At 30.2% G+C, this 22867-nt stretch overlaps 1 protein-coding gene across 2 annotated transcripts; it reads left to right on the top strand.

Annotated features, from left to right (window-relative positions):
* Nucleotides 1–334: 334 nt before the first annotated feature.
* Nucleotides 335–22455, top strand: MS3_00006794 (uncharacterized protein; the record flags this gene model as incomplete). Of its 2 annotated transcripts, XM_035734279.1 has the most annotated exons (9): nucleotides 335–340; nucleotides 1380–1430; nucleotides 2732–2779; nucleotides 3178–3235; nucleotides 5508–6086; nucleotides 6591–6688; nucleotides 14367–15662; nucleotides 17999–18956; nucleotides 18985–19007. In XM_035734279.1, the coding sequence occupies 9 exons, from the start codon at nucleotides 335–337 to the stop codon at nucleotides 19005–19007; spliced, it is 3117 nt and encodes a 1038-aa protein (XP_035589019.1). The 2 variants fall into 2 exon arrangements, with proteins under 2 accessions (XP_035589019.1, XP_051068208.1); XM_051215025.1 differs by lacking the exons at nucleotides 335–340; nucleotides 1380–1430; nucleotides 2732–2779; ... (1 more) ...; nucleotides 5508–6086; nucleotides 18985–19007 and adding an exon at nucleotides 21832–22455 and having other exon boundaries at nucleotides 6559–6688.
* Between the last annotated feature and the right edge of the window lie 412 nt (nucleotides 22456–22867).

Raw genomic sequence — 22867 nt, 5'->3', positions numbered from 1 at the left:
AGAAGAAATACACTTGGTATTGTTTACTTGAATTTTCCTTTGATGTTTGGGATTGCAATTTATCAGTCTCTTAATGGCATAAGTGCATATTGTGTGTATTGCCTCGATATTGCCTTAATTCACAAGTATTCTAAGCAAAGATGAGTAGTGGTTGGCAGTGGGATCAAGGACATGAGTTTCGTCCTATTTGGGACTAATCAGTTGAATGTAACTGCAACTTCACTCCATTGCACAAGCAAATGAATATCAGGACTCAATAGCTAAGTGGATAACGTGATGACGTTTGAAGCTAACAGTATTGGATTTGAGTCTCGGAGTGAACATCAATTCTGGGATGCAGGTAAATCCAACTAACGAGTCACAAATAGGATGAAACGCGCGTCCTGAATTCCATTGCTAGCCACTACCTATCTTTGCTAATAAAAAGAAGGAATATTAGAAGTTGTTTGGTTTGAAATTGGTTTCGATCAGTGACTGATAGTTAAGAACGACTGAACATTCATTCCATGATGATACTAAACTCTACAGCAATGTACGTTCACAAAATCATATAAAATCGAATTCACGATTATCAGTGAGTAGTCGATATAGTTCAACCGTATATTTGGAATGAAGAAAATATCATCGATCTAGTTGAGCGGTATTATTAATCAATTAATATCTTGAATATTAAATCAATGAATTCTAATTCAATGATCTTAAGGTTTTATCATCCCCTAGGTTCGAATCCATATGAGGCTAATTGAAATATAATTGAAATATTATTTATAGTCTTATATTGAAATTTATTAATAACTTTCAATGACTTTATTATACTTCTTTCTGATAACTAATTTAAACTCTCATTATCTTAAAGTCTTTCTTTTCAAAGCTGATCTTAATTATCTATAAGTGTCAACATTAGTTATATTCATACAATTACTTAGCATTTGATATTACTAAATGAGTTTATATTGATGTATAGCACAGATTGTAGTTGTATATACGATATTATTCAATTTCAGTTCTTTATGGAATAATAACTAAACTCATTAAACAAACAAACAAAATACTAAATTCTAGTTTCAGTATGAAAATCAATAAAGGGATGTAGATACATTAAAGCTATGATGAGTCTTGGACAAAGAGGAATGTACACCCTGGATTACAGTTTCATTCATCAAGTAGAAAAGTTTTAGTTCAATGAAACAAATAAAGCACAATATTTAAAAAAAATATGGCAACTGTCATAAATAACAGAATGTTATTATTTCTGCAAAACTAAACTAATTGAGTACCAAATGTTCAATATTGACTACTTTGTTTTTAAGAAATCCAAAACAGTTAAAGAAACAAATCTATCATAGATTGACTTTTTCTATTATAATTTGTATATTAAGGTTAATACTAAACTGGTGGTTGGAAGTTGTCAAGAAGAAATCGTCAACCTAGTTTCTGTGTTAATTAAAAATTGTCAGTAGATTATATCAGCAATTTTGAGGGAATTGATGTTCCCTGATGGAGTTAAATTCAATGTTACCCGGATTCATAATCAGTGACGTTACCATTGGGTGATTTGAACTGTGATTAACCTACTGCAGGACAGTAATTTATTGCTAATTGATTGATTACTGAATAATGACCAATGTTATGTATATCAAGCTTTTCTTAGTGATATTCAGATTATTCATATTCTAAGAACATGAAAATGATTATAATACTATTGTGATTTACATAAAAGACGAATTTTACAAATTCCCATTGTGGCTAGACTGAACTTGTTCAATTTTCATTTGTAAATAATAGATTAGTAGTCACATAATAAAATCATGCATTGAAAATAGTTTATTAGTAATATCTACAAAAATCTGATAATATTTGGAAGCATTGATTAACTTTAGTCGAACAATTTCAGCAATATTCAACAATCTCCACAAACTCATACTGAGAATTATCATGTGTTGATTGATGACTAGCTCTAGGAGAGAATTCACTGAGTCCTAGTGAAAAGTCATGAAAAGTGGAGTTTAATTGTGTCGAGTGTAAGGTAGTTATTCACTGAATACAGTAAGAGATGGTCCTTTAATACTGTAGATTGATTAAAGTTAGGCATGTACGCTACTGAATCTGGACTCGGTGATCCAAAAATTAAGTGCTCACACTCGAGACTGCGTACGATTCCTGGTTGTGCGGTCATAGATGCGCATGGGTGATGAGTTTCACACTAGAACTAAGCGGATATCTAGTGATTTCAGATTTTAAGTGGTTGTCTAGCTTAAATGGGTTCATGATTTTATTTATTTTGTTAACAAGTAGTATATGTCGTCTCTGTAGTCTGCAGAAACCCACGGATCCCTGTTAAATGCTAGTTAGTACTTATTCCCTTAAATCTTACAGAAATGCCTCTCTGATGTGTCCCAACCTACTGAAACTTAGATACAGGACTTTTTATTGACTAAAGCGTTAAAAATACTGGAAAGCTTGTACTACAGAAGCGAAAATAATCTGTTATATTTTGAGTTCAAAAACTGATTGTCCGGACTTTTATTGATCAACTGATAATCAATAAATAAATGACTCCCATCAGTATCAGTCAATTTAATAACTCTAGATATTACTTAATATTATATAAGGACTATTTGAATAACATGTTCAGAAGACATACTTTATTTTCCTTGGTAATGAAGATGGAGTTAAATTACTTGTAATAATATTACATAACTAGGTAACAATAATTTATTTTTAATTAAAGAAAAGAAAGATTAGTGATATGATTATAATCCTAAGTAATATTAGTAAAGTGAGTAGATAATGATTGTTTTGACTCCAAATAGCGACGAAAATGTCCAATCAATCAATTTCGAATGATTAACTCAGGAACTTAATGTTATGTTATGTCAACGTATTGTCAGTAAATCAGGTGGCATATTTCAGTTTGTTATTTAATTTATTTAAATAATACCTTGTATGAAATGAACCGATTTAATGAATACAGAATTATAAATGAATGCTTAGTTGAAACTGGAACAAAGTATATCTTTGAGATTAACCGAAGCTACAAGAAAAAATAATACTGAAACTATAATTCACAAAAAAAAATTACGAACTGTGGAAATCTTTAAGCAAAGATGAATAGTGGCTAGCAGTAGAATCCAGGACGCACGTTTCATCCTATTTGGGACTCGTCCTAAATAACAGTGGGAAGATACAAGTAAAACAACATCAAGTGAATTTAAAACTTCACCCCAATACACAAGTATGTGGCTTACAGGACTCAATAGCTGAGTGGATAAAATGATGGGGTTCGAAGCGAACGGTACTGGGATTGAGTCTCAGAGTGAACATCAATTCTGGGATGCAAGTATACCCAGTGGACTTGTCCCAAATAGGATGAAACATTCGTTCTGGATTCCACTGCTAGTCACTATCCATCTTTACTTAAAAAGCTTGTGACTTAAGACTATATCGAGGTAATACACACAGTATGCACATATGCCAATAAGAGATTGATCAAATTCAGTCGTAAATAACAATGGGAAAATCTAAGTAAAATAACACAAATTGGATTTAACTATGAAAATGTTTTTATTCCCAAAATAATAATTCTTGTTAAAGCATGAAGTTTATGCATTGATATGAATTTTCCAATTCTACATTGTTGCCAACTATCTCTATCGTTTCAATCTTATACTATCGAACTTAATAACAAAGCCTATATTTATATCATACACTCCTTAACTAACCACTTTAAATTTTAAAAGTAAATATTAGACTCTTAAGAATATCATATTATTCTCACATATGAATCCATCAACGAAATATATATATAATTCACAATTACAATGGTATCATCTTCAATATCAATGTAATGAATGACAGTATTTAGTTGTCTATAGAACATGAAAGAGGTCATCATATATATAGGAATTGACAATTAATTGACAGATAAATGACATTTATTGAGGTTTCAATTGATATGTATCATCATAAATAGAATAGATTTAATTCAATATTGTTTATTAATAATCACTAAGACGGTAAGTTGAATATCAAAATTAAAAGAAAGAAATTGATTCATTCTGACAAAAAAAGTCATATATTGTAAATGTTTTGTCGGTAGATCAAACATAAAGTAACCCCCTCATCATCTAACTTACAATAGTTAACTTCAGTAACGGTTTAAATAAACATGATCCAATATGGATATTCTAAGATGAAATTGATTCATTTATTCGTTACCCTTACTTATAACAAAACAATGTCCTGTCATTTTCTTTGTATTATTGTCATTATTATAGTATAATATTACAAAAGAAGTGTTAATTTTGTGTTTCACACATATGTGGTGATTAGTTAATAAAGAATTAAGATATAAGACATTTCATTATTGGATCATGTTTTGTCTACATTGTACGTATGTATGTAGGTATGTATGTGTATGATAGATGAAAAACAAGTGAATCATAAGTGAATACCCTTATATATATAATGTAAACACAACAGACAAAGATATTGAAGGCGGTATTTTGAAAGAATTATTATCAGTATTCAATCTATACTAAGTGTCTCACCTTTTTTTGTGTCCACGACGGATGATGATGATGATGATTTTAATGTTTATCTATGATCACATGGTAAAAATGACAAGCAGTTGATGTTGTTGTTTTTTTTGTACAAGATCTACATAATATTATCCCCTATATGTATAAAGTAGACAAAAAATGATACAGGATATACCATTTAATATGTTTGTTTACCTTTGTTTTCCTATATTTAAGAGGTCATTTATTTAAATTATCTAAGATAATCATTCAAAATTTAATGATTTACATTATCTAATTTCGACTGATTCGTGTTATAATCATTGACTATGGTTGGTAGTCGTCTATGTAACACCTAAATTAAAGTAAACAAATCTCATTGCAAATAGTATTACACATAGATTAGATGAATTGGAAACATATTTCTATAAAACTGGATAGTGTACAATATATTGTACAACACTATGTACAAGCAATACAAATGAGTGTACATTATTGTGTACTTGATTTCACAATTAAAGTTTTTGTAACTTGAATACACTATCCCAAACGATTGTGCTGGATTCCAGTGCTTGACATATATCAAATAAACAATCTACTAAGGATTCACATATATCAATAGTGATTGGTCAATTACAATCCTAAATACCAACAACTGAAAATCACAAACACCAATACTCTATTAGACATTTTATTCATGGAAAATGATCGACAAAGTTTTGATCGTGAAAAGCAGTGATTAGAACGCTGAATTAGTTACTTGACCGGTTATTTTTAATCAGGAAGTGATATATATATCCAGATTAAAAGACAGAAAAAACTACAATGACAAGATTTCTCACTTAATGACTTGCATTTTTATGATTATCGTATGCGTTTGATCATTGACTACATTATCATGTTTTTTTCTCCTGTTTAGAATACATTGCTAAATAAAAGACGTATACTAGAAGATTGCAATAGGATAGACTATTGTATTTTCACAAGTCTTGTTTTATATAATAACAAAAATGTCCACAAATCATGATGTTTACAAACTATCACCAATATTATCTAATGAGTCAATAGATTTGAAAATGCGAAATCACGAAAATAATTGGTCAACATTAAATAATCATGGTTGTACATGGACATCTAATTGTAACACTTCTATTGTATCTGATACAAGCAGTATTTATACAACAGAATATTACAAATCAATTTCATCTAATGCAAGTAATTCATGTCCAAGCCAAATTCATGATCAATCTAGTTCAGTACTAAGTGAATATTTCTATAATGGTTCAAATATATTTCAATCATTAAAAAATATCAATACATCATGTATTAATACATATAACAACGGTAATGGTGATCCACTTGATTATTCTATACATTCTTCAATCGATAATCTTAAAGATCCCACATTAACATTAAATAAATCTCATATTCAATTACGATCAAATTATATTCAACCTTCAATCAGTCAAAAAAATCAAGATAATATTCAATCACCCTGTATATTGAAGAATACAACAATAAGTTCTCCCATGAATACAGAAACTACCGGCGGACGATTATTAAAACGTAAATATTCTAAAAATATTTCAAATTTATCGAAAAAATATACTGAAAAACAATTAAAAACAGAAAGTAAGAATGAGACCGGTTTAAATCATCCTGATATTAATAACTGTGATAAGATTATTGAAGGTAATAATAATAGTACTACTACTACTAACAATAATAATAATACTGATAATAATAATAATAATAATTGTAATGTTATTCAATTTAATAATAATCAATTAATTACAACTAGTATCTCTAAAGAAACTTATTTGTTTACTAATAATACATATAAAAAAACCAATTCAATATCAAGAAAAAAATCAAAAATCAATAATGATAATCAAATCAATAATAATCATGAAATAATCAATAATGATATATCAACAATAATTCCTACTACAATGGATTATTCAATAACTAGAAATATTAATAAAAATAAAATGAATACTATTAGTAATACTAATACTAATACTAATAATAATAATAATGTAACAAAAAAAACTAATGATTGTCGTGCAGCTTATAAATATTTAACATGGCGTGAAAAAGATCGTAGACGAAGATTTCGTGAAGAATGGAAACATTTATGGCTTGTTATACCATATGGACTTTATGAAGTGAGTTACTTACTAATGTTAATTTATCTTGAGAAAGAATACTATTTTTTAATATTTTGGCAATAATATATTGGATCAAACTAGAATACGCAAGTTTCTAAAATGATAATTCAATTTATAGATGAATTGCTAAATAAAACTTAATAACGTACTCTGTTTGATAAATGAATTTTTCAATATATAAAGTACTGAAGGAATATTTACAATTGATTGATCACTGAATGGGGATCAATGTTATGTATGTCAGGTTATTCTTAGTGCAGATCGATTCCTATTGACCAAGTTGCAATGTAGCCACTAGTCTAGGTGACTCAACATTACGTGTACTATGTTGAGATAAGATAGTCGTTGGAGGTAGTGAACAGGAAACTCTGGACTTAGGTGTTGTGCTACTTGGCACTCGTCAACAAGGTGTACCTGTATCATTCTGGAGGGAACTGATGCTCCCTGACGGATTCGATCCCATGTCACCCAGCTTCACAATTAGAGAACCTACTACTGAGCTATCTGGGCCGCGACTGACCTCCTGTAGGACTGAGCTGTATTTACCATTGATTAATAATTGGGTGGTGATCAATGTCATGTATCTATATATGAGAGAATATAGTTGAAAGTTGGGTTTTATTATTGTTAATAGAGTAAATAACCAATTATTTAAAAACTACATAATTCACTTAATTATTTTTCGATGCCATTTAGTCTATTGAAATCGATATTTTATTCTGATTAAAAAAGAAATATTATTAGTTATATTAATTAATCAGACAATATTAACTACTGAAATTATTGTCCTTAATGGTTATCCTTTATCCATTTGATTAAGTGGAATTACTAGTAGAGTTCACTCATGTCACGTATAAGACATTTACGTACCTATAGTAGTATTGACATATAGTCAAGCAATTTTGTAAACTGATTGAAGTATGTAAACTTTTGGCTATCAAATCACTCATTGAAAGGTTAATCATTCAACACAAGATCTATGGGTCTGTGATTCGATCTCTGGTAGGGTAGTGAAAGAACATTTTTGGCGAATCTTACACTAGGATTAAATAACTTTCCAAGGTAGTCTATCTCTCAATAGCTTTTTTAAAATTTGGCATTCGTCACAACAACAAAACTTTATTAAAATTATGATATATTTATTTTCATTTTATTACATTTACTCCTTAATATTAAAGTTCAACCATAATTGATTTTGATTAAACAATTTAAGTTGCATACAGTAATGTAACCTAATGGCATCTTTCTTTCATTATGATATTGAATGAAAATCTTGTTTGAATATAGACATGTATTGATAACTTGAACTAATGTACACTAACATAATGTTCAATGTTATCAACTTTCTTGCATAAATTAGTAATAAATAAATAACTATTACTAGAATATATATCAAACTAAATTGATTATTGCAATGACAAATAAGTATAATAAGTAATATACTTGAATCTGATAGCCATAATAGCTATAATCACAGTTATATTTAGAGTACAAGTAAAATAAGAACAATCGAATCTCAATTAGGGGATCATGGTTGTACACTGGTGAGTAGTTTCATACTAAGATGAAACGGTTATCCAGTGGTTCTAAGCTTTCAATCATGGTCTAATTTAGATCGACTCATTATTTCAACCGTGACAATTGTATAATTGTTAATTTCACTTAAACAGAAAAAGTTTTGTTTTTGAATGAATAATATTTTTGTGCATATGAATATTAAATCGTAATCTGATGAACAGATTGGCTTAGAGTATTACATTATCATTCGGATAGGTGATTCGAAAGAATAAAACGACTCACCAAGTTAAATTTTTCCCTTATAATAATATTAGTTTAAATGAATAATCGAAAATTTATTTATTTGTTGAGATTAAAGATAACAACTAAGCACTTCCTTTATAAGCAAATATAGATGGTAACTAGCATTGGAATCCAGGACATGCGTTTCGTCCTATTTCAGACTCGTCGGATGGATGTACCTGCATCTCAGAGTTGGTGTACACTGTGAGTCTCTAGGATGTAGGTATATACAGCTGACGAGTCCTATAGAGAACGAGACGTTCATCCTTGATTCCACTGCCAGCCACCACTCATCTTTGCTTAACTGTTTGTGACTTATGGTAATATCGAGGTAATCAACACAGGATGGATGTATGACAATAATAGACTGCTCAACTGCAAGCTTAAACATCAAAGAGAAGATTCAAACAAACAATACAACAATGAATAAACACAAATAGTAATAATAATAATAACCTCTTTAAATAGTAACAGAAAAATCCGAGAAAAGGCATGTTACTATGAGATTAAGATTAAACAGATGATTTTAAAAAAAGTCACTCTTAGTTCCTAATAAATCATATTTATGGAGTTTTATTCTCTGAGCTGGATGGTTTGATCGTGGTGTTTTCATCGTTCTTCTGAAATGACATCATCAACACTTCTACCTAAATTTTGTACTGATGATATCGTTGAGAAGAACGATAAAAGTAAAACCAAATCATCCAGCTCAGAGAAAAAAACTTCATCAAAATCATCCACCTGAGCTACAAATCTTCTCCACCATCTCAATAAACATATTCCATAGTCGCTAATTGTCTTTTAACATTATCAAGTAACCATAGATGTATTATACAGTAATATTGTAACGATAGTCTCTTTTCCCTACTCAGTTCATTTTATTAATTATTCATAGCTAATTGACACCATTTCTTGAATTACATACATTTGATTAGATATATGTATTTATACTTCATTGTCTCATCTATTTAAGTATAGTAAAGATTTCAATATAGAAAAAGAGTTAAATACAAATCAAAGTTAATATAACCGCCTTTATTTCTCCTTCTTCCTCCTCCTTTGTTTTCTCTTTTTATCTCTCAAACAAAGTTTTATCATTAACATTATCGTCATCATTAACATTACCTATTTAGTCATTCATTTTATTCTTTATTATATTGTAATTTACCCTAATAATTTATGCAATTGACAATGTAAAATGTAAATGTAAGAATTTTTATTAACATTATAAGCAATAATTCTCTTGAGTATTATTATTTAAACTTTGCAAAACTGATAATGACATTATTGGTAATGGTAATAATGATGATGATGATGATAATGATGATGACAACGGTTTACACCTTTTATCCTTAAACGTAATCTATTCCTAATAACCAATGTATAATAGTGTAATTTAAACAGTCACAAATATTCATTGTCAATCTATCTACTTATCTATCTATATACACAACTAGAAAGTACACTTAATCCTATCACAAATATTAATGACAATAAGGATAAAATATTAAACAGAAAGTATAGTAGGCTAAGTGAAAGTGATAGAATGAACCAACTTCAAGAAAAATTTCAATATTTCCAGACAATATAATTTTTTAAGAAAAAAAAGGAAAAAAAAGAAAAGGAATTATATTGTCATATTTATGACATAAATGTACATACAGTAGATAAAAAGTGATCATAACGTTGTGTGTGCTACTGATGTCCATAGATTTAAGTAGTATATATCATCAATCGAAAGTAAAATACCTGGTGGCAGTAGGTTATGAAGATTAAAGAAAAGAGAACAAGAACAAAGAATGATTATTGTGGAAATGAAGGATCAGAGAAGTCTGAGACAATCGATTGACATCTTACAAAAGAAGTATTTACTGCATGATTCTTATATTTTACTAAGATATTCTGTAATTTTGTGTTGAAATACGTCCGATTGTCCCTACATGCGTTCTCGTTCACTACAATAATATTGAAGCTTAAAACAAATCACAATAATTTTATTTTAATTATGTTATATAACTATATCTCTCGGAAAAAGAAAAAGAACAGAAAGAACACAAAAATGAAATAATCATCACAATTCCACACTAAATTATTCCTTTTTTTGTTTACTTAAAAACAAAAAATGTACATCTTTGTACATTCACTCAGGAAAACACAACATTAAATAAACATATATGTATACATATGTACACATAAAATCAGAAGGGGTTATTGTAGATATCATAGAAATTTCAATGGTTGAGGTTATTAGTCAATTGAAGCTAGATAACCATGGAAAACCTGGAAACACTGAACAGCCGTTTCGTCCTTGTATGGGACTACTTAGCAGTGCGCATCCATGATTCCGCTTGGCAAGATTCAAATCCAGGATGTATCGGTCTTGAGAGCGAAACTGCAGCAATAATAATAATGTTAATTAAGGCCAAGGTAATGATATTGATAAGACGTACTTCTTTTACACGCACAGTTCTGGTTTGTGTTCATGGATGTTAAGAGCTTCGGCTATTTTTAGGACTTGGATACGAAGAAATCTAGGTAGATTTGAACGAATCATGTATATAAAACCTCAAAATCAAACTGTGGATCAGTACCATAATTACAGTTGATTAATTACACAATTAGTACTTTAACAAAAATTCTCATACATATATATACGACTGTACAGCTTAATAATAAATTCGTTGAAAAGAGATCGCTTCGCTGAACTTCGTGTTTTCAATTTTTAATGTTCAATATGTGTGTGATATTAAGCACTTTTTCTAATATTTTACAATCAACCTAATGAATAACTGAATTGTGAAATATCAAAAAGATATAGGTAAATAGTGTTAGATTATTGAAATGAAATCCCAACGGAAATCATCCTTTTTATGTATTGCCATTAAAATAAATGGCAAAAATTTTTACATGTTGTGCTTTTATTGAATACTGATAAAAAACAAATGGTTACTCTCAAATGGAAAGAGTTGACTTTGAGATTATATATCTGAGTAATCAACATCATTTGTTCTTAAAATTTATTTTACTGAAATTTCTTAATTATTAATTGAAGTTAGACATTAACACCGTTGAATGCCGGCCGACTCAGTGACCTAGTGGCTAAGCAATCGCGTGCGACCTGAGTTTGAATCTTGCAGGGCGGGATCGTGGATGCGCAATGCTGAGGAGTCCCACAATAGGACGAAACGGCCATCTAGTGCTTCCAGTTTTTCCATGGTGATCTAGCTTCAACTGACTCATAATCTCAACTATTGAAATATACATAACACTTTAAGTATTGAATGTTGAATACAAAAATGTCACTAATAATAGTTCCCTTTTTATTTAAAAAAATAAACATAATCATTCATTTGTTGATGATAATAATAATAAAACAAAAACAAAAAAACATCGATATTGATAGTCGATCAAAATTTTTTATGTTTCCAAGGTGATATCAGACAAGAATATAATGCATAATTCATAATAGATAAAGGTGAAATCAACCTGGATTTATATGAATTTTTCACCTATTTTTTTAATTTTTTGGTTAAGAAATGTTCATACCAAGTAGAAATGTTATTGAATATTACAATTTAGAAGAAAAAGAATTTTTTGGTCATCTACAATAATATTTACATTGAATTAATCTGTATAACTTGATTGTCAATCGATTTTAATGGTTTAAAAGTAAGAATTCTGACTATAGTATAGTGTGTACTACTTATATCGATATAAGTAGTATATAATATTAGATAGGAATAGAATGTCTGTCAACAGAAGCTCAAGAAGATCGAGGAGGAAAGAATGGGAACAGGAAGCAAGAACACTGAAGTTTGAGACGATTGACTGATATTGTACAAATGAAGTATTCACTGTATGTTCCTCAGATTTTACTAAGATATTCTGTAATTTTATGTTGAATTGTATTTGGTTGTCCGCTGTTGTTTCTATCCGATAATTTAAATGATGGAAAAAATGTAGCAAGTGATCTTAGGTTACTAAAAGCGGGTATACATAGAAAAACTGATACACTCTATGTGTTTTACATTTAGTTCGCCCAATTTTCAAGTCATAAACTTTATACTATTGAACTATTCTGACTGTTATTAACGAAGAGGATTAATTTCTTGAACACCATAGGAATGATTTGTTTATTAAGTGTCAACTAACATGAAACATAAAGTTAAAGTTACTTCTTGACTTCGTTTCATCACCTAATATAGGACAAATGTATAATGACATTATCTAGTGACAACAATGTATATTAATAAGTAGGATATGATTAGTACAAATATGACATTGGTTAATCTTCAGCTGGATTATACCCTACATATTATATACTGAAAAGAAGATTCATATAAGCTAATAAGTAACATACTTTTAATTTCGAGTAGTAAATTGCGTGTATCATTATTGTTTTTGAGTTTCTGATGGTATGTAACTTATGAAAGAAAACTTTTCTTTAGTTAAAATTCCAAATTATGATAAGTTATAAGTGATTGGTTTAACTTTAATCACATGATTATTATCATCTGTACGCAGAGTTTGCTCTAACTTTGGCTATGCACAAATTTCCCATGTAAACCCTCTTTGAACCAGTTTTTCCTATTTTGTAGAGAATTTTAAACTCAAATTCACGAGTTGGGATGTGACCCAAATTGTCTGAGTTTGAGAAGTGAGCTTTTGATTGATTTGTGTACCCCTTTAGATAACCATCCAGGGTAATGCTCGGATATTTGTTTACCAAGTACACACTTTGTACGGTCACATTTTCTCAGAATATATATATTTTTAAAGGATTAGAATTTATTATTCTATGTATCGTTGACTTTTAACATTGTACATCATACTGATTTTGCATGAATGTGTTATTTATTATACAGTTGTACAACTGATTTAATGCCTACGACACTACACCACTTATCTATTTTGATTTTATTTTTAAGCATAGCTTCTAACTAAATAAATTTTTCTGACCTTATGATAGACTGACGAAGACTTAATTAAAGTATAAGGCATTAAATTGACTACACTTCTTTTGTTAAATGAAATGACATGGATCATTTATTTGTTTGAATAGGATCATCAATGTTCAACTACATGACCATAGTTTTTAAATACCTAGTACTAGTATTACTGTCACTAACATTGATAATATTAATATTCCTTTTCCAATTATTAAGTATCGTCCACACAACAAGAACCATCTACTTTTTACCGTTATAAACCATAATTATTGAATACAGTTTCATTTTATATAAATAATGTTCTAGTGAATAAATTGTCATTTAATGTAACTATTAATTACTGACATTATGATTTAAGAAGTGTCATCTTTACGATTGATAGATGACAGCATCATTTATAATTTTATAAAGTTCATAGATCTATCAAAATGATCACCCACGAAGTATTAGAAAATTGCTGTCACAAACAAATTATCAAATAAATAAAGTTTGCTTTTTAATCAACATACACGAATTTCAAAATCTACTTATATGTGCTATAAGTACTATGTACACATGAAAAATATACATAGATACCGTTTGTACACAGATTATTTATTATTTAAGCCTGACTGAGTTCATAATAAGCTGTTTGACTATGGATTTTATTTTGTTCATTTATTTTATTGTTTTTGGTTTAACATTTGGTTGATACAACATGATATGGTGTATGTGAATAACACTTGAGTTGTACAGGTTAATTTGATCCTTGTTGAATGACAAAACTAAACCATTTAAAACAATAGATTATTTCATTTATGTAAAGAAATGATTTTTCTTACTGTTTTACTGACTGTTTATTCTGAAACTACTAAATTGTTTGTAAGTAGTTAAATGTTTACTCAGTAAATAAAAAGGTCTGCTTTTTTGTTCATCTGTTCTTTCAGGTCATGTGTCTTGTTTGTCATAAAGTGATGACTCAAAGAAAAGTGGATACGATCAAACGTCATACCGTTAGACGACATGTGGAATTAATAGGAATGTCTGATTCTGAAAGGGAAAAATTATTTGATCAATTAATTAAACAGTATACTATGCTTAGAGTCACTAACTACAATTCTTCTAACGATGTACCTAATCAGTTGCATCAGAAATCAGATTGTCTTTATCAAACTGACTCTACAAAAAACTGTGATGAACTTTCAAATGTGAAAGCATCGAGTGAAGTTTTGACAAACAATTTAAATAATACTAATACATGTCTGTTTGAACAACATTCTGTTATGAATCGTTTAAAAAAGATCGATACAAAGAATAACAACTCAATGAATAGAGAGTCAGATTTTCAACACCTACTGACGAAACAGGATAAACAGTTAAATTGTAAAAGTTATCAGACAACGAACACAATCCCAAGATACTCTCGGAACTCCTGTTCCAAAAAATACAAAAGCTTACCGGAAGTTAAACAAGATAGAAGTATTATTGAAAATTTACAAGATTTACCAACAAATATACCTGAAAATTGGGATGACCCCTCAATATTTGAGGAGGAATCATTTCCTTTACGAAAATCTCTTTTAGATACACCAAGAAATCATTGTGATAGATTAGAACAACCCTATAATAAAGAGAGCTTCCATGCTGGAAAATTAGGTTCAAAAGTGATTCCTTCAAACACTAATTCAATGATCCCTTCATTTTCACCATTTTCTACAGTTGTTCCAATATCTAAATGTTCTTCATGTACATATCCTTCTGAGTCAGAGAATTTTCATAATTTCTTGAAGTCTTATGTCTCAATGAATTCTCTCTTGTCATCACCAAACATACCAACTTCGTCAATATCTTCATTATTAATGCCACAGATATTTCCCACATTTAACAGTTCAAATAGGTTATCAACTAGTATGAAATCAACTTCAAGTTTATATACAAATAGTGACATTAGCTGTCATACTGGGAGTAACAATAGAGATAATAATAATGATAGTGATAAATCACATCAAAATCATCAACTGAGTTCTACAGAAAAACAGACAACAATAAATGATTATCGTAAAAGATCAAATCACTTATTAGAATCTTCAATAAATACAGAGATGAGTCTCACAAATTCTATGTTAACTAATAATAATAAAAAGAATATAAAAGTTCCATATACGCAACAATGCTCAACTCAAAATACTTATGATGATTCTCACAATAAATCGGTTCATTCATCAAATTTACAAATTTCTTCTGTAAGTTAATTTTAAAGATTTTCATTTAAATAATTATTGATTAAGATCATTAACCAATTGAGGTTAGACCACCACCTTTGGAAACCTGGAAGCACTGGACGGCCGTTTCATCCTATTGTGGGACTCCTCAGCAGTGCGCATCCACGATCCCGCTCGCGGGATTCGAACCTAGGGCTTTCGGTCTTTCGCGCGAATGCTTAACCTACTGGACCACTGAGCCAGCATCCAATGGTGATAGTGTCTAACATCAACCAATCCACGAAATTGCGACCAACTTCCGTTGTACTGAGGCAGATACCTGTCTCTACCTGACATGGATTGGTTGATGTTAGACACTATCACCATTGGATGCCGGTCAGCTCAGTGGTGTAGAGGTTAAGTGTTCGCGCGCGAGACCGAGGGCCCTGGGTTCGGATCCCGCGAGCGGGATCATGGATACGCACTGCTGAGGAGTCCCACAATAGGACGAAACGGCCTTCTAGTGCTTTTATGTTTGCAAAGGTAGTCTAACATCAACCGGTTCATGATTTCTATCAAAAACTTAATAATCTCCACAACCCCTATACTAGTAAATAATTATTGTCAGAAAGGGGTTTTGTGGGTGTTATATTTATTTAATAGTTGAATTCATTAGTTAATGGAAGCTAGACCACCATAGAAGACTTGTAAGCACTAGGCGACTGTTTAGTCTTGGTGTGGGACTCTTAATCAGTGCACATCCACGATCCCACCTCTCGAGATTCAAACCCAGGACCTATCGATCTCGCGAACGAGCATTTAACCTCTGGAGCACTGAAATGGCATCTGATGGTGCTAATGTCTAACTTCAACCAATCCATGAAACTGAGCCACCGTCCAACAAAAATCAATCAATAATTTGATTTTGAGTTAGCTACATTAATTAATTGTATGGTTGATTTCTGAACCATTAGAGTTTGTGGTAAACATATTAGGTTTTTCATTGATAAATTTATAAATGTACTAAAATCAAATGAAGAGAAGATGAGATAAAGCAGCTCTTTAAGATTAGGTTTATTACATTTCAAACCATTTATAACCCAGTTTTCTCATTGAAAGTTAATCATTTCTTAACTTTGTATACTAAGACATGTTCTAACCATAAAAAGTAGTTCAAAGGTGATGTAGCTTTCAAAGATGAAATGTATGATAGTTGTAAGAAATAATGGTGATTTTTAAAAGCCATACTCTCGTTATCTCACTCTAAAGATTTCACTACTTCACTATTCTTTCCATATTGTATGACCGAAAGTAATGAATCTGGAAATTGCACAGAATATAATGATTTTTCCTGTATAAGTTAAACCAAGAATAACATAGTTCTAATGAAAATGTTTATGGTATTGAATGTGACGGACGGTTTCTCTTCAAGGTCACAGAACTATTTCCCCTGTATTATTGACAACAATTAAATTGAGCCTGTTAGAGATGTAATGAATTTTAAACTACTTCATACATAAAAAGAAATCGAGAAAGTTGTTGCCGAAAAAACGGTTCGGGACTCCTTTCAGCTGATCAAAATGTGGCTTAAAAGTAATGAAATAAGGTATATTTTTGTCATAAACTGAAGTCTATCTGAAAATAATTAATAAAGATCAACTTGTAATCTTATCAGATCTTTTCAATCATCAGAAATAATAGAAATAGATCTTTACAAAAAATGATTTGAATAGTATATTAACAAAAGAGAAAATAATACTGGGTACATTACAGTCCATCTGCAAAATATTCTGTTAACAGGACTGATAGAAAGGTAGATTGACAGAATTTTTCTTGTAGACAAATGAATTAGAGATTACTAACAGCTTTGTAAGTAGGATAGTGGAAACTTTTGGCTTACATTAAAAATAGTTTACTTATTGCAGACTGATAACTATAATAATGTATTTCTTTACCTAAGTTGGTAATGTATTTTTTGTGGTCCGGGATCTTGGGCCACAAAGGTGGATCACATTGGGCTCGCCACTTTAGTGGGGCCCTTCATTTAGACGTTAAAACGGAGGGCCCCACATATTATCATTATCAATAAAATATTTCAGTTTTGAATAAAATATTCTTCTACATTGAACTGGTACTCGGTTGCATTGCATGATTTTACAACTGAGTACAGTTAGGTCAACTGAAGCATGGAGGTATGTTTTTGACTTACCTAGGTTTTAGTAGAAAGGGACAGTTATTCGAACGTCGCAGAAGTATGAACTACAACTATTCAATCGTTAAAATTTGTAGTTTAATACTTAAACCGACTTAAGTGGGGTGTTTTCTTATACTTAATAAACGATTAAATAATAATTCTTTTTCATTTATTTCCTTAACAGAATCCGAGTATTCCAAGATCTCTACCATTTACGATGTCCACTTTCATGGAAGATTTCTCAAAACACGAAATAGATGATGGGATATTTCCCAAAACGCCGGAATCTAGAATCCATACTTTGGTAAATAAGAGAAAGTCTGTACATACGTCTAATCCAGAACTTTTTAATGACTGCCCTAATAATCACAAAATATCAGATAGGAAAACCGACTTTATTTCAAGAAAGGAAGATCAAGTACTAAATCCATCAGGAACAAAATCAAACTGTAGGAGTAAATCAAATTCAGGTTCTAAACAATTCACCATTTCATCTTTACTGAATATCGAAAGCTTGTCTTCACAAAATAAGACATCGTTGACAACACATCATGACGAGTTAATCCCTGATATTCAAAAGAAAGATACAATATCACCAGGGTATGACTACCCTAATTGGTCTACCCAAAATCCACAAGAAAAACGAGAATTAGAACAACTTCCTATCTCATGTGTTCTTTGTAATTCGGAATCCGTAAATAATTGTACTGATGATGCAAGAAAACAATTTATATCCAATGTACCAAGTGAGGATAATTTATTCAGGACCAACAATGACTCATTAGACATATCAATAACAAAACAAATAGATGCATTCAAAGAAAGACAGTCCGCTTTTTCAAGTCCTACAGGATTGTCTAATGTTTCAGTTCATCGTAAATTATTAGAGCAGTATACTAGTATACCTGAATTATATCAATCATATACTGACATTTTTCACTTGATATACTGTTTAAAAAATCAAATACCAATTAATTGTTTGTCGAATTCTAATATTTTCCACAATCAAAATTTGGAAACACTTGGAACCTATATGAAGTTATATTATCTTGAACTGTTACGACATCATTATGATGTACCAAGTACAGATCTTTCCACTCAAAGTATACCAACAACATTATGCTCTTATATACATGAAGAAAGTAAGTCCTTATTTAACAATCTTTTAAGTGTATGATAATTTGTTTAATTAAAAAAATGCCACAGAAGGATTCATCAAGTAATGTAACTTGGAGTTGATAATATAAAATAAAAGTTTGGAAGTGAAGACAGACCTACCACTTTTAGGTAAACATCTCCAGTTGTATAGGATGATTTACTAGTTATATGAAAGCTTATAGTAGACATTAAACAAATGATTATTACGGTTACGTTTCAAGTATCAATGATTGAATGATTTGAGGACGTACATTATTCTTAAAGAAAACAATTTGATTATGTTTAATTATCCTAGTTTTTCTAGGTAAATAAATTTATCTAAATTTTGTTCATACAACATAAAGATCATTGTCGAACGAAACTTTCATTATTACTGTTCTAAGCGTAAAATGTTCTGGTGAGAAGTTTTGACCAGTGGAGCTAATCCGTGTCAGGTACAGACAGGTGTCTACCTCAGACAATCGAAGATGATCGCGCGACATCATGGTTTGGTTAAAGTTAGACATTAACACCGTCAGTGCCGTCTCATTGGTCCAAAGGTTCTGGGTTCGAGATTGTGGATGTGCACCGTTGAGGAGCTCCACAATAGGACAAAACGGCGGTTCAGTGCTTCCAGATTTTCAATGATGGTCTAACATCAATCGATTTATGATTTCAATCGAAAACTTTACAATCTCCACAACCCCATACTGATATGATAAATATTTGAAGTCTAAGTTGGTTGACGACGAACTGATACAGTTTAAATTTATAATAACCCTAAAGAATTAAAACAGTCTCGGAGTTGTTAAAATAGATTATAATCAATTGTCATACAGAAAGTGTTTTTTTTGAGGGAACTGTGTTATGTCGATTGAAATCAATTGTATTCTTAACAATTTATAGTTCGTTGTTAAATAAACGCTAAAGCTTAAATACTCATAACTGAACAGTTTCACGAAGTTGCTGCTAAGAATATTTTACTAAATCTTAGATATAAGTCTCATGTAAACAATCTATTGAGTAAGTCTTTGATTAGTAACTTGATTGACAACCTAAACAACTTACCAACTATCTTTATTCTATCACTTATTTACATAAAAATACACGAACCATATCATATATTAAAAGAAATTGGTTGCTTTTTTAATGTAGGACAATAAGTTGATGGTTCAGTGATTTCTATTGTGCATCTGCAAAGCTTTTGACTCTCAGAAGGTAATTTCATTATACTTTTTCTAAGTTCACATATATTTGATGAGCTACAATGTTTCAGCTTAGAAAGTGTTATATCTAGAGTTTATATTCTTAATATACCGCGTATAACTTGAGAACCTTGAACGCCAGAACCCTCTTAAGTCGCAAACGAGAAGACAAAAGACAAGTGAAAGGAATGCTATTCCAAATGGTGTCAGTTATGATACAAAACTGTTAGGTATTTATAGTTTTCAGTAAAAACGAAATCATCATTATAGTTCTCTAATCCGCATACAGAGGGTTATTAGTATTTGTCCACGCACACAAGGATTTTGGAATATTCTTTCAAAAGATGATTAGACGGAATATCTTTGGCCCTTTCTGAACTTCTTAGAGCTTCCTCGAGTTCACCCATGGACTGTCCCCACAGAAAGATTTAAAAAACTACTGGCTCTCTGTGATGATTCAAGCAAAAAATAAGAAAAATAATGTAGATTATTCTTACTAGAAATCAAATTTTAAGTTCAAACTTTGAGTTTAATGGTTTATATTTACCAAATATCTTTTTTATTTAAAAAAATTATACTTCAATACTGTTTTGCACTGTTATATGAGAGCATAGTACCCTCCAAATATCGCAGGTTGAGTTATGACATTAATTTTGAATTTCCAACTCTGTAATAAAGATAGCAGAAAAAATAACATGCATGCTTAGAGAAAGGAAAATGAATGGTAATTCTACTTACAATGATCTAAAACCACGTGGCTCATGCCTACTTCACATGTATGGTTTACCAAAAGTTCCCCTTAGACCTATCCTATCAATGATCAACTCATCATATCACATAGTTGCATGCTGGCTAGCAAAATGAAAAAACCTAGAGTCGGTTCGTTAGAGATTGACAACATATACGTTAAAAGATTCATTCCAATTTAGTGATAGACTAAGTCATACGAATACTACCAATAAGTTCATAGTTTCTTTTGATTTAACATTATTGTTCACCAGGATACTACTTATTGAAACTATGAATAATAATTTGTCAGAATTATGATCTCAGAATCATGAGTCAATTAGAACTAGATAACCATGGAAAACACGGGAACATTGGACAGCTGTTACATCCTATCGTTGGACTCTTCAGCACTACGCATCCACGATCCTGTCCCGCGGGATTCGAACCCAGGATCTATCAACTTCATGCGCGAACGCTTAACCTCTACACCACTGAGCTGGCCGGCATCCAACGGTGTTAATGTTTAACTTTAACTAATCCACTAAATTGCACCACCGTCTACCATTGTCTTCAGTGAGCTGATAAATCACAACAGACCTAGTTGAACTCCACTGATAACGGCTTCTCACTAGAAATCCAGGAAATGCCTCTTGAAGTTAGTCACTAATGAGCAGATGAGTATTATCAGAAGGGGTCTAGCTTCAATTGACTCATGATTTCAACTATGGTAGTTACTAAAATCTCCAGAAAACACCTTCTGATATTACTATTATGTTATTCTGTTAGAAGCTTTATTTTTGCTTTTTTCAATACGGATATATTTATCATTAATTTCTAATTAGTTATGATTTAACTTTATTGAACTAATTATTATTTATAATAATAATAATCAATGGTTTAATTAAATTTCCATATATTTCACTTAATTTCTTTATTTATTATTTAGATGAATTAGTCAATTATAAAAAATGTACAAATGAACTTCAAAAGTCACCTATTATTGATTGATTGATTGGTATTTCAAGGGAAACAGAATGAAGAAATCGGACTAAGAACCTGAATAAATTCTATACATTAAAAATAATTATATCTAATTATATATTTGATAGTTGAGAAGTATCATTAGTTAATATGATTAATGAAACCATTTGTAACAAGTAAGATAGAGGATGATCAAATCTAAACGTTGGAATGAAGTGATCTCAAAAAAAGAAGAAAAAAACTTTATCCATGAATTGTGAAAATATCAAATAAGAAAGATAAATTGATGTTAAACATGTCATTTAACAATAAATACATCTCAATTAGTATTCTGAAAATTGTGTGTTCTAGTGTTTCGTGACTTCATGTAAACAACTTCTTCAGAATAAATATAAATAACCAAATCAAATTAACGCAAGTTTAAATCATTTCTTCGGTACTGTTTCAACTTGTGTCAACTTACTCTGAAGAAGCAGCTTGAATAGAGTCGCGAAACATCAGGACGCACAATTTTTGGAATACTTATTGAGATATAACAAATATATATATATATATATATATATACTTATTATTCACTTTCTATTCAGTACTCAATTTATCTGAACTCAGCTTTGACATTGATACCTATGTCAATTAGCCTAATAACTACTCTAATTTGTTATATACTCTTTCTATATGACAAGATGAAAAATAAATAGATTTGTTAACGAAATATTATCACATATTACAACAAATGTCTTATTATTCAAATAGAAATGAGGAAATTGTATTACATAGTCAATCTGTGATTACACTATTTATATACAAATTTGTTTACATAATTTTATTCTTTAATTTTCTAAATTGTGTTTCCATGACATGACAAATTGTCGGAGTTTAGTGATTCCAAACCGTAGATTGTATATGCTTTATCATCAATATATATATATATATATATATATATATATATTCTTATTGGATACTTTATTGTTCATGTAATACCCATTGTAATTGTTTATTCA

This window comes from Schistosoma haematobium, chromosome 2, assembly GCF_000699445.3.
Source record: "Schistosoma haematobium chromosome 2, whole genome shotgun sequence".
NCBI lineage: Eukaryota > Metazoa > Platyhelminthes > Trematoda > Strigeidida > Schistosomatidae > Schistosoma > Schistosoma haematobium.
This window is presented reverse-complemented; position numbering and strand designations above follow the sequence as displayed.